Source organism: Diadema antillarum, unplaced genomic scaffold (genome assembly GCF_040938485.1).
Source record: "Diadema antillarum isolate AM-2024a unplaced genomic scaffold, OU_Dant_1.0 seq00000406_RagTag, whole genome shotgun sequence".
Classification (NCBI taxonomy): domain Eukaryota; kingdom Metazoa; phylum Echinodermata; class Echinoidea; order Diadematoida; family Diadematidae; genus Diadema; species Diadema antillarum.
The window spans coordinates 1,332,806-1,350,045 of record NW_027271394.1 but is presented as its reverse complement, the minus strand read 5'-3'; the positions used below and the strand labels follow the sequence as shown (position 1 = coordinate 1,350,045).

At 35.6% G+C, this 17,240-nt stretch overlaps 1 protein-coding gene across 2 annotated transcripts; it reads left to right on the top strand.

The window, feature by feature from the left end:
- Window positions 1-3,890: 3,890 nt before the first annotated feature.
- LOC139732203 (sulfotransferase 1C2-like) lies at window positions 3,891-15,719 on the top strand. Of its 2 annotated transcripts, none has more exons than XM_071643080.1 (7): window positions 3,891-3,918; window positions 6,557-6,728; window positions 7,726-7,985; window positions 9,985-10,108; window positions 11,458-11,555; window positions 13,683-13,875; window positions 14,119-15,719. In XM_071643080.1, exons 2-7 carry the CDS (start codon window positions 6,578-6,580, stop codon window positions 14,226-14,228), a joined length of 936 nt encoding a protein of 311 aa, XP_071499181.1. In that variant the 5' UTR covers window positions 3,891-3,918; window positions 6,557-6,577; the 3' UTR covers window positions 14,229-15,719. The 2 variants fall into 2 exon arrangements, with proteins under 2 accessions (XP_071499181.1, XP_071499180.1); XM_071643079.1 differs by having other exon boundaries at window positions 3,910-4,053.
- The last annotated feature ends 1,521 nt before the right edge of the window (window positions 15,720-17,240 follow it).

The window sequence follows — 17,240 nt, the reverse complement described above, 5'->3', positions numbered from 1 at the left end:
CCACACCGAAGATTCGAATGCAGGAACGTCGAGAGTACAGTTCAGTAAGTTTATACGGCATTCCATTTTTAATACAAGAATAACATATAATAGAAAAAATTTTGCAATATGTAATAGATTCTATGAATAGTTCCAATGTATTGATACGCATTACAACTTTTAACATTATAAGCATTTAGCATTGTTATTATAACATCAAACATAACCAATTGCATAACAGAAACAAACAATAATAGGTTCATCGGAGTCTTACTATCTTATATAGGCCACCAAGTTTGTTTAATTTTTCCCTCTTAGAAGATGGCTGGATAGCCCCTGGTCAGCTGCACTGGCTGGTCTCCTGTGGGGACGCGGTAGAGTGTGAGGCAGGGCAACTTACCCGTGTTATGCCCCTGCTCTTTGCGACAAATGAATGGAGCAGGATCTTTTACATGCATGAGTTGTGACTTTCTCACACACACGGCACCTCCATTCTATATTATATTCTATCCGAGGGATAGAGCGTTTTGCCTCGTACTAGATGGGACGGTATGCTTACACGTAAATGCTCCTTCAAATTCGGGAATCGAACCCGGATGTTTTAGATCTTTATAAACTCCTTTTTTTTTCAAAGAATGTATAAATATGCTTTTATAGATATTGCCTCATTTTGAAATGACTACAGACATGAACATGTTATTCTTTACTATCTGTGTATCATTTAGAATGCATGTTAAATTTACGTGTTTTTCTACGCTTTGTTGAAAGAAGTAAACAGTAAAAATTTGAATTTGAATTTGAACTTGATCAGGAGACAGAATAACCGAGTCAAATCATCACAGAATTGATTGAAGTAACAGAACTACTATGTTTGTTTATAGTTTTGAAGAATTTCTAAAAAGGATATCTCAAGAAATTAGGTTTACGTCATAGGGATTACAATATAGCGCAAACTACCCTTTTGTCTTATGCTTTTCATTCTCACATTGATGATCTTACAGGAATATCTCACACATCCAAGATCCCTTTGGATATTTTTCTTCCAAATAGAAAGCACAAATAAATTCTCTAAAGATAAGGTAAAAGATTTTGATTATTGGATTTGATATTATGATATATCTAACCACCTACCTACAGGTATATTCTACTAATTTACAGTATCCAGCAGAAAATGTGAAAAACACATCTCAAACGAGATGGATTATGTATAGACAAGAATCAGATAAAGTGTTTCATTCTTTTGACAATGATTTAGCACAGCAGGGCCCCGTTGCAAGAAAGTTGCAATCAATTGCAAATAATTGCTAATTTTGAAACAACCATTCTGATTGGCTCAGGGTCTGCCCTATTAAGAAGACATGCATGCAACAATGATTTTGATTGGCCAGTGACAATCAGTTGCAAGTTGCATTTAAACGCAAAGTTTCTAGCAACGGGGCCCAGGACTGGCACGATGTATATCTTCAGAGGACCGCTGATAAGACTTAGGATGTATTTCTTGATAATTTTTGGAGTTATTATATTAACAATTTTCTAAATGGATAAATGATATATCATAGATACTGTTGGATCACCATGGGGAATTTTTGTTTAATTTAATGTTGCAAAGATATGGCATTCGTGATTTAACACTTTCATGAATTATTGAATAATTATCTTGTATAAAGCAATATGTCTTATTAAAATCTTCCGAATCTCAGAAGTCTGATATTGTGTGTGTGTGTGTGTGTGTGTGTGTGTGTGTGTATTTAGAGATCAATTCTTGGATCCTCTCCTGTATCCTATATATATATCAATGATATCTTAAAGTCCTCCAGCACTCTTAATTTATATTACTTGCCAATAATAACACTATTTATCCCCATGAGGACCTTAAAACGCTGATTGGTATTTTACATAAATGCAAACAGATAAAGTTTCTCAATGGTTTGCATGCGATACATTGCCCGAAATTTTATACCTTTTAAACATAGTTTTTCACAAATTGATGATAATGTTTATTATAATGCATATATTGAGAGAATACCTTTAACTAATGTGAAATTCAGCAAATTCTAGGCGTGTAACGACGTGTAATGATCATATTCACAATATTCACACATCTTATTCAAAGCAATGAGTATTCTATATAAAAAAACGCTCACATTTCAAAATTCCAGTATTATTTCATATGCTCTGACTGTACCATAACAAACTGTGATATTGCATGGGGAAACTGTGGCTCAAGTAGAATAGATTATATTTTTATTCTTCAAAAACGTATTGTGGGATTAGTCACTTTTGTCTAATCCCATCCGGTCCCACATTTTATCAATTGAAAATACTGAAAGTTAATGATAAACATACTTTTCGGATTTCAGTCTCTATGCAAAAAAATAAAATAAAATAATAATAATAATAATAATAATAATAATAATAATAATGATAAATAAATTATATATATATATATATATATATATATATATATATACATATATACACATTCAACCGTCCTCCTACAAATGTTTGGTGTTGTTTTGGTGGGCTTTTTTTCACCGCATACCCTGCACTTCATTCATGCCCAGCTCGTCGATCATCAAATTGTAATCTCGAAAACCCTAGAGTAATCATAGCCAAAAAAATCCTTAGAACATCACGGGAAAGACGTACCGAATTCTCTGTCTCTAAATCTAAAATAGAGTTCATCATGGAATATATAAAAAAAAGAAATAAAAGATATCCCTATATCTCAATATTTTCCGCTACTTGAAAATTCATGTCATGAGTTTTTGCTTTTATTTATCTCAAATAACGAATTGAGGGTGATGAATCAGGCAGAAAGATTCTCTATCACCATATTTTTTTTTTTTTGATAGAGATATGAGCGTGGTTTGCCAAAAAAGATCTCGTACCGATTGATTGTTTTTCTGTTGATTAATCATGTCAATGATGGCCGACTTTGTATTGTTTGCATACGTTCGGGATGAACTTTTTATCATGTGAACTTCTGAAATCAAATAAAGATTATCTAAAAACAAAAAGTGTGTGTGTTTATATGTGTGAATAAATGTATGTTTGTATGTATGTATGTATGTATGGTATTACATTGATATTTAATGTCCAGATATACATCAGAGCAGTGAAAAGATGCCACCATGGGTCATCTTAAAGTATGTACTGTTTGATATGGCACTGTACCCGTATTATCATGATAAGAATATGGAAGTCCGTGGCCAGAATTATTTTGGTATATTTTCATATCGATTAGTTTCTATCGTACCATGTTTTCACAGAGTGAGGGGTGTGTGATGCTAAGCCACATAGGCAGAGACTCCAACCCCAATCACCTTCTGATCTGGAGATTCTCCCGCCTGAAACCCCTAGCAAACGGGAGACTCCAAGTTGATGTGTGAGAAGCGCAAAGTTCCTATTAGGGTTCTAGATGTTCTCTGGTGCTATCTAAGGCTTATTTTTTCAACATACGATAGCAATAAGTAAGAAATCCTTTCCACCGGGAGACACAGAGCTATTTGCAGGGCGGGAGAAATCAAATCTCAAGCGGGAGAGCGGGAGATTTTGCCAAAATGAGCTTTCCCATCGAAATGAGATCTCCCATCGAAAACGGGAGAGTTGGAGTCTCTGCATAGGCCTACATGAAGATTAGTAAATTTGCTTATCAAAGGGGACAGAGAAGCATACCAGCCTACCTCGAAAATTCTTCAGAATTATGAAATCTATATTAAGTAGACCACAAACGACAAAACTAACAATGAAATGGACATTGGAAGACGGCGAAACACTCCTTCCAAATATGAAATATCATTGTCGTGGTGCAATGTGGAAGAAACTGGACCTTGACCAAGCACTCCTTTAGAATGCGAGCAGTTCGTGTACGACCTATTTGTATAGATATACAAGCATTCGCAGAAGTGGAACTAACGAGGGCATTCGCATCGACAGGTAAGCTTCAGGACAGTTAAAGACAGATTAGCATGCTCATATTATGTCTTTTAGGAGATGAATCTTGAGTCTACATTTTCAAACAAAGAGCCAACGTATAATTAGACAACGCATACTTGTCGAACGGGTGGAAAGGTAGGAATAAATGCTGTATCTCACATGCCACCTGGTGAGAGCGTTTGTCGTGCACATTCTTGCGCTTACATGTTGACTTATCCCTTCCTCTCTTATGTTGGTCCCATTCGTATCTTTTTAACCAATTACCCTTCTTCCCTTTTTATATGCTTACAACGGGTAAGTTCAAACCGCTGTATAGCTGAAAAGAATCACGTGCTATATAGCCATTTGTACACTACGTGGTTATTTTCAATGGGAGTTGCTGTAAAGTTGAGAGGTATACTTCAGTTGTTTGTATAATATCATCATATCGATCATAAGATCAAATTCAGCTTCTCTTCAGACTATGTGTATAATGTATGTATATAATGTGATCCATACCCTTTGGACTGTTGTAAAATCTGTATTTCATGCTCTTGATACGGATGATATGAAACTCGTATAGGTGCCGAAAGGAGCTTTAGCATGGTAACGTTTTGCTCGATTGCGCTTGTAGGTTTGGTACACGTTTGGTGTTTTTCATCGCTATTGCACGAACTCTCGGGATAACGCATTTTCTTGAGTTCCCATTGGCCAGGATAGTATACTCATGGAGTTTTAGCTGGAATATGGAATGGAAACTAAAATGATGTCACCTTTCAGAATGAACTGATTGATTGTGTATACACTACATTATCAGATTAACCTGCATCAGCTGGTGATGTTATAGTTCGAGTGTACGTAGAATGTGCAGTGCACCTCAAATTCAATAATAAATTTCCTACATTTTATTTTTTTTTCTGTAATGTCACCTTTCATAAATGCGGGGATTTTTAAGATATTGATATTCCGACAATTAAGATAAGTGTTGATTTAAAATGATATCAAAACGTTTATCTTCACTGTAAAGATAACTTGGCAGTTTCATCCCTAACAAAGGGGGAGGCCGCCGAAAATTTGGAATTTACAGTTTATGCATCTCTCTATCGTATATGTGACATATTAATAATAATATATAATAATATGCATAATACATATATATATATATATATATATATATATATATATATATACCGGGTGTCCCAAAAAAGCGGAACGGTGGATTTTCAGTATTTTGCGTTCTAAAAGTGATACATTTTTGACGTCATTAGAAAGAGCATCTTTTAGAAGACAATGATACCAAATTCATTTATTTGTGTAAGCTCGTTGATCCATGTCAACAAAAGATACAGCTTTCACATTGGGCGCGCGCACACAGACACAGACAGACAGACTGACACACACACACACTGTTTTGTTTTGGGGTTTTTTTTTTCTGACCCGCGCCCAATGTGAAAGATGTATCTTTTGTTGGCATGGATCACCGAGCTTTAAAAACAATATTCACCGTATGGATCGCGTGTCGCACTCAAATTATTATCTCGCAAAAGTCGCAAAAATCCGGCGAAATTTGAAAATGATTGCATTTACAGAAATTCGCGTAGAATAAAAAGTACTAAACCAAATTTAATGATTTTGATATCATTGTCTTTTGTGGATGATGTTCTTTCTAATGATGTCAAAAAATGTATCACCTTTAGAACGCATGGTATTGAAAATCCACCGTTCCGCTTTTTTAGGGACACCCGATATATATATATGTATATATATATATATATATATATATATATATATTGATATATACATATATATATATGTATGTGAAAGAGCTTGCTTCCAAAAGGCGCTACATTCATTGAAAAATGATGATAGACCATTGGTAGACCAAAACGGTTGTCAAAAATGAACACTTTCTTTTTTGGGGGGAAGGGGGACTGAAATCACTTACTTATCAGTCGTGTAAAAATTTGGTGTATGCTTTGAACGAAAATTAATGCCCTCGAAGATGATATTATTTAGTGAAACTGCATTAGCAGATTTGAAAATATTTTGAAAGAGCTGTGATAAACGTTAGTTGAGACAACATCTTAACAATGCATTTGTTTTCTTTTGTTTTTGCTTTATTGTCATCACATTCAACTTATGCTTGTATGATTTTGTGATTTTACAACAAAAAAATAGCCAAAACAGTGACGTTTAACTTCTTTTGCAAAAGTTACTTTCCTTTTTCTTAGTATTACTATAACTATCAACTTGAACATGAGGCGGAGTTCATCTAAATATGAGCTCCATTTTAAAAAATAATTTTAGTTTTTCCTATTGACTTGACGTAATTTCACTGGTAAAAGCGGAGTGTTGATCTGTGTAGAACCTCTAACTTATAAAGCAAAGGAGCTTAGCACAGCAATATTAGGAATAAGGTAAGTTAGGATAAGATTTACTATAGTTACAGTTCCACTTTGGATTACAGCTGCTTTAGATTAAAGACCCCAGGTGATTTTCAGGTTCGTGCCCTGTAAAGTACATATATCTACAATGAGAGATAAACACGAGATTGGTTACAATGATGTAATATAAATACGGATTATTGTAATATATACGTTCCCGACGTTCGCAATCATTTTCAACATGCTCTATATCATTTTCAATTTACGTGATACAGGACTGAAAGACATTGGCCAGTATGGAAGGAAAAGAGCCTTCCTATGCCTCTGGTGTGCACATGTACAAGGGGATAGTGCTTCCTAATGTTGTGCTGGACTCCAGTATTGAAGCAATGCAGACTTTTGAAGTGCGCTCCGACGATATCTGGCTGTGCACCTATCCAAAATCAGGTATACGATTTTTTAGATTAAATTGCGCTCCATCTAAACTCCTTACACGATTCTTATGAAGAGTTTCATGGCCCGAATTCACGAAGGTGGTACAAATGAAACCATGGTTTAAACCATGGACAAAAACCATGGAACGCCAAGTGTCGCACGGAATATTTCGTTACAAAATTGGCCATTTCGTCGAGAAAATGGTTATTTTGTAACGAATGGACAACATTTTGTAACTAAATGAATATTTCCTCCTCGAAATGATAATTTCGTTAACGAAGAGGTCATTTTCTAGACGAAATGACCAATTTCGTAACGAAATATTCAGTGCGACACTTGGCGCTCCATGGTTTTTGTCCATGGTTTAAACCATGGTTCATTTGTACCACCTTCGTGAATTCGGGCCCATGTGTCTAGATTGGTGCCAGCCAGCCAAGACTAGCTGAGAAATAGTAAATGAAGAGCTTGCTTCCAAAAGACGCTAAATCCATCATTTTCCATGGATTTAGCGCCTTTGGGAGCAAGCTCTTGCATGTATCTACGCGTACACACACACACACACACACACACACACATATATATATATATATATACACATATATATATATAATAGAAAACCTTGTTTGACTATTCAGACGTAAAAGCCCCCTTTATTTATCTTACCAAATATAAAAGACAATAAGAGTTCCTTTAATTCGCGATATTCAATTCATTTGATTCCCTGGTGTGTATGAAATATTTGAATTTGAACAATTAGTGTTTACTATCCTTTTCGATGAGTATCCGGTATTACACAATGCATGTGTGTGTGTGTGTGTGTGTGTGTGTGTGTGTGTGATATCTTAATTCAGAATATTACATCAAACGCACATTTCTTTCATTTCTCTGAATCCTCCTTTTCAGCATGTATTCAATATAGTTTATGTCCATTAAAAAAAAAAAATAGCATGATTCAAAGCGGTTCATATTGTCAATTTGACTTTCATTCATTTTGTGCATCCTTTCGAAGGAACTCACTGGATGTTTGAGATTGTAGGTCTGATCCTCGCCAGAGGGGTGCCAGAAAAGATCAACCGGTCACTCGCCATCGACGCCGTGGAGACGATCGACATGACGCAAAAGATGCCGGCTTCCCGCGAGGAAGAGCTCAAGAATCCTTTGGACCTTTCTCCCTTTGCGGATAAGATTGCGAAGGCGTCGTCCCCTCGTGTCATTATCACCCACCTTCCTCTCCGCTACTTGCCGCCAAACCTGGAAGAAAGAGGGAGGGTACGTCAGAGCAAGTCCAGTCTGTCAATTAAGCTGAGCCTCTCATCAAGCATTGCTCATCAAAAACACACACAAATTCAAAGAAAGGGTACTGGTGGATTGGCGTGATCCTATAAAGTGAAAAAGCGTGTTATTATCATTGTTGTTGTTGTTGTTTTATTATAGATATTATCATTATCATTTTTGTTATTATCATTATCATTGTAGTGTATAAATTAGGGAATGAGTTTATACGATATGGTGTCATTTAATCAAGTTAAGAAGGGAATGAAAATGGTCAACCACTGAACTTCTTATACCAACAAATACCCTTGATTTTGGCATTTGATTAGATTCTGTTCTGATCCAATCAAGCTTCCTGATGGTCCTTAAAGTGCAATTTAAAGTCAATTTCTTAGATTGTTATGTTTAATTGTCCTACCCTGATCAATGGAAATATCTTCATGCTCTCACAATGAACTCCCAATCGGGTGACGAAATCTATTTACAAAATTGTGACTAAACATTCGTACCTTAGGCTAATAATGTACACTGTATTAGAGCAATTCTATTTTATCATCGACATTTTTCGTTCTCGTATATTCCCTTATCTTTAGCCGTTAAAACATTCTACTAAACTCTTAAATTACCAATCATTATTTTAGAGCCTACATTCTACAAACTTCTGCTTTTAATCAGGTTCTTGATATAGGTGTTCCCGGTCAATTTCATACTTTTGTCATTCAAATTAATTTAACGTGCATTCAAATTCACACAGCGCACGCACGCGAAAATATTCGGACATTCACGTTCAGAATCCGAGCGATGAATTTCATTTATGGGCATTATATATCGTTTTCGTGAAATCAAATTCACGATTGGGCGTTCAATTTCAAAATGCAACCATTGCAATGCATTGTTTCAATGTAGGCCTAGTCGAAATTGCTTTTTTTCCGAAGGTGTCAACCAACCTTCCGTATCATGCGCGTATGTAGGCATATACATGGCTTAATGTTTGCTTTTGTTTGTTTGTTTGTTTGTTTCATTTTCCATCTAAGAAGATGGCTGCAATAGCTGGTTTTCTATGGGGTCCAGTTGGATATAAGGTGGGAGCACTTCACCGGGTTAAACACTCTGCTCTTTGCAATGAATGAATGAAGTGGGATCGTGCATGAGTTGTGACTCTCTCACACATGGGACCGCCATTTTATGTCCTATCCGAGGGACGTGTGCCTGTCTATTCCTTTTCGTGAAGCCCGAGTTAATATTTTTCAGTGAACAGGTGGACCTCTATACTGGTTTAACAACCTTCATCATAGATCCCAATATATTCAAAGCTTAACAAAAAGACACACATACACGGTCCCATACTAACTAAAGCCAGGACTTCTTATAAATTGAATGCACTTATTTGGAACATGGTTGCCTATTCATGAATTTGAATAACCGACAAGATTCCGTCGCTTGCTTGACATGAATTTGAATGCTCATTGCTGAAATACGTGCTCCTCTCTTAAATTTGAATGTTCCGATAGTGATTTTGAATGCTCCGACGGTTAATTTTAATGCTCCGATGTGTATTTGAATGATCCGACAGTTAATTTCAATGCTCCGATGTGAATTTGAATGCTCCGAGAGGTGAATTCGAATGACCGGATTTTGAATATGATTGCTGATTCAGTGCTGTGAGCGCGAAATGCGTGAAATTGAATGCTCGGAATTAGGAACTTGAATGACGAAGTATGAAATTGACCAGGTAAACCTATATATATTACACGTCATCAAATATGTTTTATATACATTTGTTTATGTTCATCTTACATTGACTATTTTTGTTGTACTTTTCTTTTGAAAACAAATGTAATGTAAAATTGTATGAACTGTGACATATGGAACAATGAATAAAAAACAAGAAATGCTATGCTTAATAAAAAAAACATTCATTTTATGATCATGATCATCCCTGAAGTTTCAAATGTTGCAGAATAAATCTTCTGACGCTTTTTGTTTTCATTCGCAGGTTATTTACGTAGCTCGCAACCCCAAGGATGCCCTAAACTCGCTGTACAACATGGCAATGAGAGTTGAGACCAAGCCACCGGGCTTTACCTGGGAGCCCTTGCTGGGTTCATTTCTGGAAGATAGTAAGTGTATAGTCCCAAGTGACCTTGTAAGATGGCACCCAATGTTACTGGTGCTCTTTGACCATATCCTTAGTTATCGCCATCTCCCTCCGTATCATCTGTACTCATTAACAATAATTTCTTTTCTTTAGTTTTTTTCACAGTGTAGTTTACACCTGCGATCATTCGTAATTACTTTACGTTATGTTATACCTTATACCTTTATGTTTTGTAGGAAAAAGCATGAAAAGAAAATGGATCTAATTGAATCGAATCGAATCGAATCGAATCGAATCGAATCGAATCGAATCGAATCTAAATATCCATGATGGCATAACACTGAAACTAAGTTCGTCACTGCGTGATGGTGATAAGAATCAGTCTTTGTGACTAATTATTTTAGAAACTAAAGTTATCCCTCTGTTAAAAACTATTTTGTATGCGTTACTTTCATCTTCACTCGCCCTCCACCCGCTTACAAACCTTAATCTAATTCAAATCTTTCTTTGATCAATCTATCTTACCATTATTCCGCAATTAAGACTATTGTTTTGTTTTGTTTTTGTTTTTTTATTGTTCCATATTCCACATTTCAACAAATACATAAAACATAAACATCACAATACAAAAGCCTGGATGAATTGTCAAGTAGAATAAGACAATAAAACATGTGAAATATGAGGAATCTACATAGAAGCATTGCTTGTAGGGTGTAGATTCCCAGATGCGGATGTGAAATTATTTCTTACTTGGTATATGTAATTAAAGGAATGACAATTTCTGAATTGAGAAATATAAAAAAAAAGTAAAAAGAAAAAGAAAAAAACAAAGAAAACAATGTCCGCGGCACAAGACTTCTTGAGAGTTGCGTGATCACCCGAGCGAGGTACAAGTCAGATGCAGTGTACAATAGCAGAGATACCAAATGTGTACGAAGGAAGTTCAGGAGATAATACAGAAATCACGAGCGAGGCACATGTTACATAATCGATAATGTCAGTAACGTTAAGTATGGACAGAGAATGTCGAGGAGGATTGAAGAATAGCCATAGATATGAATTCAGAAAAACTAGTTTAAGTTTATGCTTAAATGAATAAAAAGACTGAGATTGGATTATTTCTCTATCCAACTCATTCCAATATTTAGGTCCTGTAGCGGTTATTGTTTTTAAAGCAGATACGGTATCAAGACAAAATATAATCATAATAATGACAACAGGAATACATGTTGAAAGTTTATATACCACTCCCTTTATCCGCGAGATCATTACTTTAACTTATTTTCATTTCGTTAAGTTTCAGAAAGCACTAATTATTCCTGATGTCTCTTATCAGTACTTGGCTTCAATTTCTTCTTTCTTGTGATGCAGAGGGCATATACGGACCTTGGCGTGATCACGTTAGGGAATTCTGGAAAATCAGGGGAAAGAAAAACGCTGCATTTTTCTTCTATGAGAGTATGAAAAAGGTAAGCAGTAAATAAAAAAAAACACAGCACCTCTATCATTACCATGTTTCGTTAATTCTTAAAGAATTAGGATCTCCCTGAAGTGGAATGGAAACTTAGGACAACCTCTTTCCTATATTGTAGGGTAACTAAGGGGGGGGGGGTCACCGTGCACCCCCCAGGACTCCTCGAAACTTACATTTCAGGATCCTCATGACATACCAAAACATGATCAAGATGTTAACAGGAACGAAAAGTGGCTGTTCTAGGTGAAATTTAATGTATTCTATTGTTTTTCATGATTTCTTATGTATTTCTTTGCTTTTCAACTTTTTCAACTTTTGTTCTTTCTTTGTTTTCAACTTTTTCAACTTTTGTTTTTTCTTTGTTTTTCAACTTTTTCAACTTTTGTTCTTTCTTTGTTTTCAACTTTTTCAACTTTTGTTTTTTCTTTGTTTTTCAACTTTTTCAACTTTTGTTTTTTCTTTGTTTTTCTATTGGAAATTGTCACTGATCACTTTTCTACCATAATTAGCACAAAACTAATCAATGAAAGTGATTAATTGTAAAAATAATCAGGTTTTCATGACCTTCATGACATTGATGTTGCAAATTTGGTCTCAAAAGTTGTGCGAGACTTGAACAAACAATGTCAAGAAGCCTCGCGACAGATTTATAGCGCGAAACTTCGAGGGGGGGGGGGGCTGGATCCCCCCCCCCGTCCTTAAAGGGTTAATGTTGCATGAAAAAAAAATCAATTTTCACATAATCTCATTTTTTAAGGAGGTGGTATGCTTTACTAAGTATTTATCCATATCTTTCTCTTTGATAAACCGAAAGTCGCTTAACTTCGTGTGCGCGTTCGACATAAATGTATTTCTTCTGTTTCCACGACAACAGGGTGTGCTATATATATATATATATATATATATATATATATGTATGTAATGTATATGTGCTTACATGTAGGGCCTACATAGTAGGGTACCTAAGGGGGGGGGGTCACCGTGCATCCCCACCCCCCCCCCCCCCCGGACTCCTCGAAACTTACTTGATTTTGTTTTGTTCAAGTCTCACGCAACTTTCGAGACCAAATTTGCAACTTCCCCGCATACTTGTGCGAAGTCACGCCCATTTTTGTAACGGAATGTCGTCCCGAAACGGGCACAATTTTGTGCTTTTGTGTACATTTCCTATGGAAAACAGGTCCTCTGTCATGAAAGTCATGAAAACCTGATTATTTTTACAATTAATCACTTTCATTGATTAATTTTGTGCTAACTATGGTAGAAAAGTGGTCAGTGACAATTTCCAATAGAAAAACAAAGAAAAAACAAAAGTTGAAAAAGTTGAAAAAAAAGAAATACATAAGAAATTATGACAAACAATGGAATACATTAAATTTCACCTAGAACAGCCACTTTTCGTTCCTGTTAACATCTTGATTATGTTTTGGTATGTCATGAGGATCCTGAAAATGTAAGTTTCGAGGAGTCCTGGGGGGTGCACGGTGACCCCCCCCCCCCCCTTAGGTACCCTACTAATACGGATATTGGTAAAGTTGATAACAGAAATTTTGACTGCGTTGGCATAGATATATGCAGATACAGTAGATCACTAGCGAGTGGAAGTATGCAGTGAGGTATAAGTATGATATTCTGGACTTTAAAGCAGGATGTCGTGGTTCACATCTTCCCTCTTGTTCTCAACCAAGGACGAGATGTTTAGATGTCCTTCACTACCCAGCTGTAGGCATAGGTATCTGGCGTAAATGTTCGAACGAAAAGGTGACGAGGTACCAATATAGCAAATGTTAGATTTCAGCTTGTACCCTCCCCTAAAATATTTCTTACCGCTGTGGCGGTTTTCAATTTTTCTGTCATTTCCGATTGCTTGATGGTGCATGCAGTTAATCTCGAAGTAAAAGGATAACGGCCTAGAAACGTTCAACTTTTCAATGCCTGTCACAAAACTTCCTTATCGGTCATCGTAACTTTCCTCTGTTCATTGAACATATATATTCTATTCAGACACAAACTTCACAGATGCTTTAAAATGAATTTCTGTAATGTATATTTGATTAACAAACAAACAAGTGAATAATAACGACATTAAGGTCACGCAGCAGTGTGTTCATTTCACAAATAGGATCCAGTGGGCAGTGTTCGAGACGTGGCCGCGCATATCGGCGTTGACCTGACCACCGAGGAACTTCAGAAGGTTGTAGAGCACAGCTCATTCAAAGGAATGAGTAAGACGTACGCGACCGGTGGGGCTGGCGCAAAAGAAGGCAACAAGGACTTCTTTGAACAGATCAAAACTTTACCGTTCTTGGGCAAAGGTAAGCCAGGATCCCCATAACTGCCGTTTCTCATTTCCGATGCTCTTTCTTCTCCTGTATATCTCTATCGTACTTTTATTCATATTTTCACTTAGATTTATCATCACCTTTCAAGTTTCGAAGTTTTCTAGTCTTGTTATGAATTATATGAGTTCAAAATTCCTCAAATCCTGCCATTTGTAAATCACTCATGCCCTTTGGAATTCACTGTTGACAAATAATTGTATTTCGTTATTCTTGCAGGCTATGCTGGTCAGTGGAAGGATCGCTTCACCGTGGCTCAGAACGAGATGTTTGACAAATTTTACAATGAAAAGATGACAGCAGAAGACCCTACGTTTGAGTTTGAATGAATGTGTCATCTCTGCCAGTGTAAACGTGTCTTGCGTCCCACGAATCTACAACATGGAATTCCTGGCATCCGCATTATATGTCTTAGGCTAAAGACCTTTCCTTTTCTACCCTCTTTCTCTACTTCTTTTACTTTTAACTAATCATAGTCCACATAAACATACGCATAGTCCTCATATTCCAATCAATATCGAGTATTTGCAGCCTTTTGACAATGGTATATACAACGCCATATTTGACAGTTCAGTTAAGTTTTAAATCGGGCATTCTCTTTTCAACACAAGTATAACGTATAACAAAATTTGACAATTGTTCCAACAGTACTTACAATCTTATATAGGTTACCAAGTTTGTTTGTTTAATTTTTCCATATGCAAAGAGGGGACAGTTATATACTTACACACAACATTGCTCCTTTAGATTCGGGAATCAAACCCTAATCTTTTGGCTCTTTGTACACTCCATTTTTTCCACAGAATGTATTCATATGTTTTTTATAAATAATGCCTCATTTTGCAATGACTACAGGCATCCCTTCCTACCTGTGTATCATGTAGAATGCACGCAATTTTGTACTGCGTGAATTTTTTCCGTATTTTGTACATTCTGTTGAAAGAAGTAAAACTAGAAGTTTGAATTTGAATTTGATCAGGAGGCAGATTGACCAAGTCAAATCATCGCAGAACTGGCAGACGTAACAGAAATGATGTGTTTGTATGGTTTTGAAGAATTTCTTAATTGGATATCTCAAGCATGTCAAGAAATTAAGTTTACAAGATTCTTTTGGATTTTTTCCAAAATAGATCGCACAAATACATTATCTAAAGATAGTGTAAAATATTTTGATAATTGGATTTTACATCATGATATATCTAACCATCTATCTATATTTACCATTTTACATTATCCAGCAGAAAATATAAAAAACACCTCTCTAACGAGATGGATTATGATGTATAGAAAAGAATCAGCTCAAAATATGTCATTCTTTTGACAATAATTAAGCACATTACAGGAGAACTGGCAGGAGGTATATATTCAGAAGACTACTGATAAGACTAATCATGGATTTCTTGATAAGTTTTGAAGTTGTTATGAGAAAATGTTCTAAATAAATAGGTAATGATTATATAATAATGAATAAATGCCGTTGAATCACCAAGGGAATTTGGTTTATATGTTACAGAGACATGGCCTTCGTGGTTTAACACTTTCATGGATTATTGATTACTTATCTTGTAGAAAGCAATCTCCTGTATCTTATATAAATCAATGCTATCATAAAGTACTCCAGCATTCTTAATTTCTGTTTACTTGCCATTAATACTAACATTATCTATTCCCATGAGGACAATGAAATGCTGATTAATATTTAACGTATGCAAATAGATAAAGTTTCTCAATGGTTTGCGTGAAATACATTGTCCTACAATGTTTGCCTTTTAAACATAGTTTTTCAAAAATTGATATTCAATAATACTTATTATCATTTTGTGTATGAATTGAAGTGAACTTCATTAAGTGAACTTCAGTCATTTCTTTTTGAATTATAATTGACTCTAAGTTAACTTACAATAATCATATTCACAATATTCACACATATTGTTTAAAAGTAATGGAAATTCTAGAGTTAAAAAAACCCCTCACATTTCAAAATTACCGTATTACTTCACATAATGCTCTGATATTACCATAACAAACTGTGATATTGCTTGCGGAAACTGTGGATCAAGTAGAATAAATTCGATTTTTATTCTTCAGAAACGTATTGTGCGATTAATCACTAAGTTTCTTTATCTAATCCCATCCGATCCCATATTCTATCAATTGAAAATACTGAAAGTTAATGATATACATACTTTTCGGACTTAAGTCTCTATGCAAAAAATACACATACAACCGTCTTCCTGAAAAAAAAAAAAAAACTTGGTGGGGTTTTCACTGCAAACCCTGCATTGTATTCATACCCAATTCGTCAATCACCAAATTGTAATCTCGAAAACCCTAGAGTCATCACAGACCAAAAATCATTAGAACATCACGGTGCAGACGTCCCGAACTCTCTATCTCTAAATCTAAAATAGAGCTCATTATTCAATATTTAAAAAAAAAATGTTATCATTATATCTGAATATTTTTCCAATACTTGAAAATTAATGTCATAACTTTTTGCTTTTATTTGTTTCAAATAACGAGTTGAAGATGAATCAGGTAGGAAGATTCTCTACCACCAACCTTTTTTTTTAATAGGCTATAGAAACTTTCGCGTGTTTTGTGAGAGAAGATCACGTACCGATTGACAATTTTTCTTTTGATTAACGATAGTTGTGTATTGTTTGCAAACATTCGGGATGAAAGTTTTATCATGTGAATTTCTGGAAATCAAATAAAGATTATTGAAAAAAAATGTGTGCGTGGGTTTGTGTGTGGGTGTGTGTGTATTATGTATGTTTGGTATTTCACCGACATGGAATGTCCAGATATACATCAGAGCAGGGAAGAAAACATGCCACCACGGGTCATCTTAAAGATGTACTATGATGGTACTGGATTATTTATCATAATTAGAATTATAACTGTGGTTGAATTATTTTGGTATCTTTTCAGTGCGATTGGTTTCTATCGTTCTATGCTTTCACAGAGTGAGGGGTGTGTGATACTAATCCATAGAGGCCTACATGAAGATTAGAAGATTTGCCTATCAATGGGTACAATGAATCATACCACCCTACCTCCTATAACGTCTTCAGTAATGTGAAATCGACAAATGGCCTGCAAATGGTAAGGCTAACAATTTAAATACAATGGACAATGTAAGACGGCAAAACACTATTTCCAAATACGGCATTGTGATCCAACGTGGAAGAAAATGGACTTTGACCAACTGTTGACCAGGTACTCCTTCAGAATTCGAACAGTTCGTGAGCAAGCCTTTTGTACAAAGTTGCATATACAAACATTCGCAGAAGTGAAACACACGAAGTCATTCATATCGACAGGTGAGCTTCGGGACT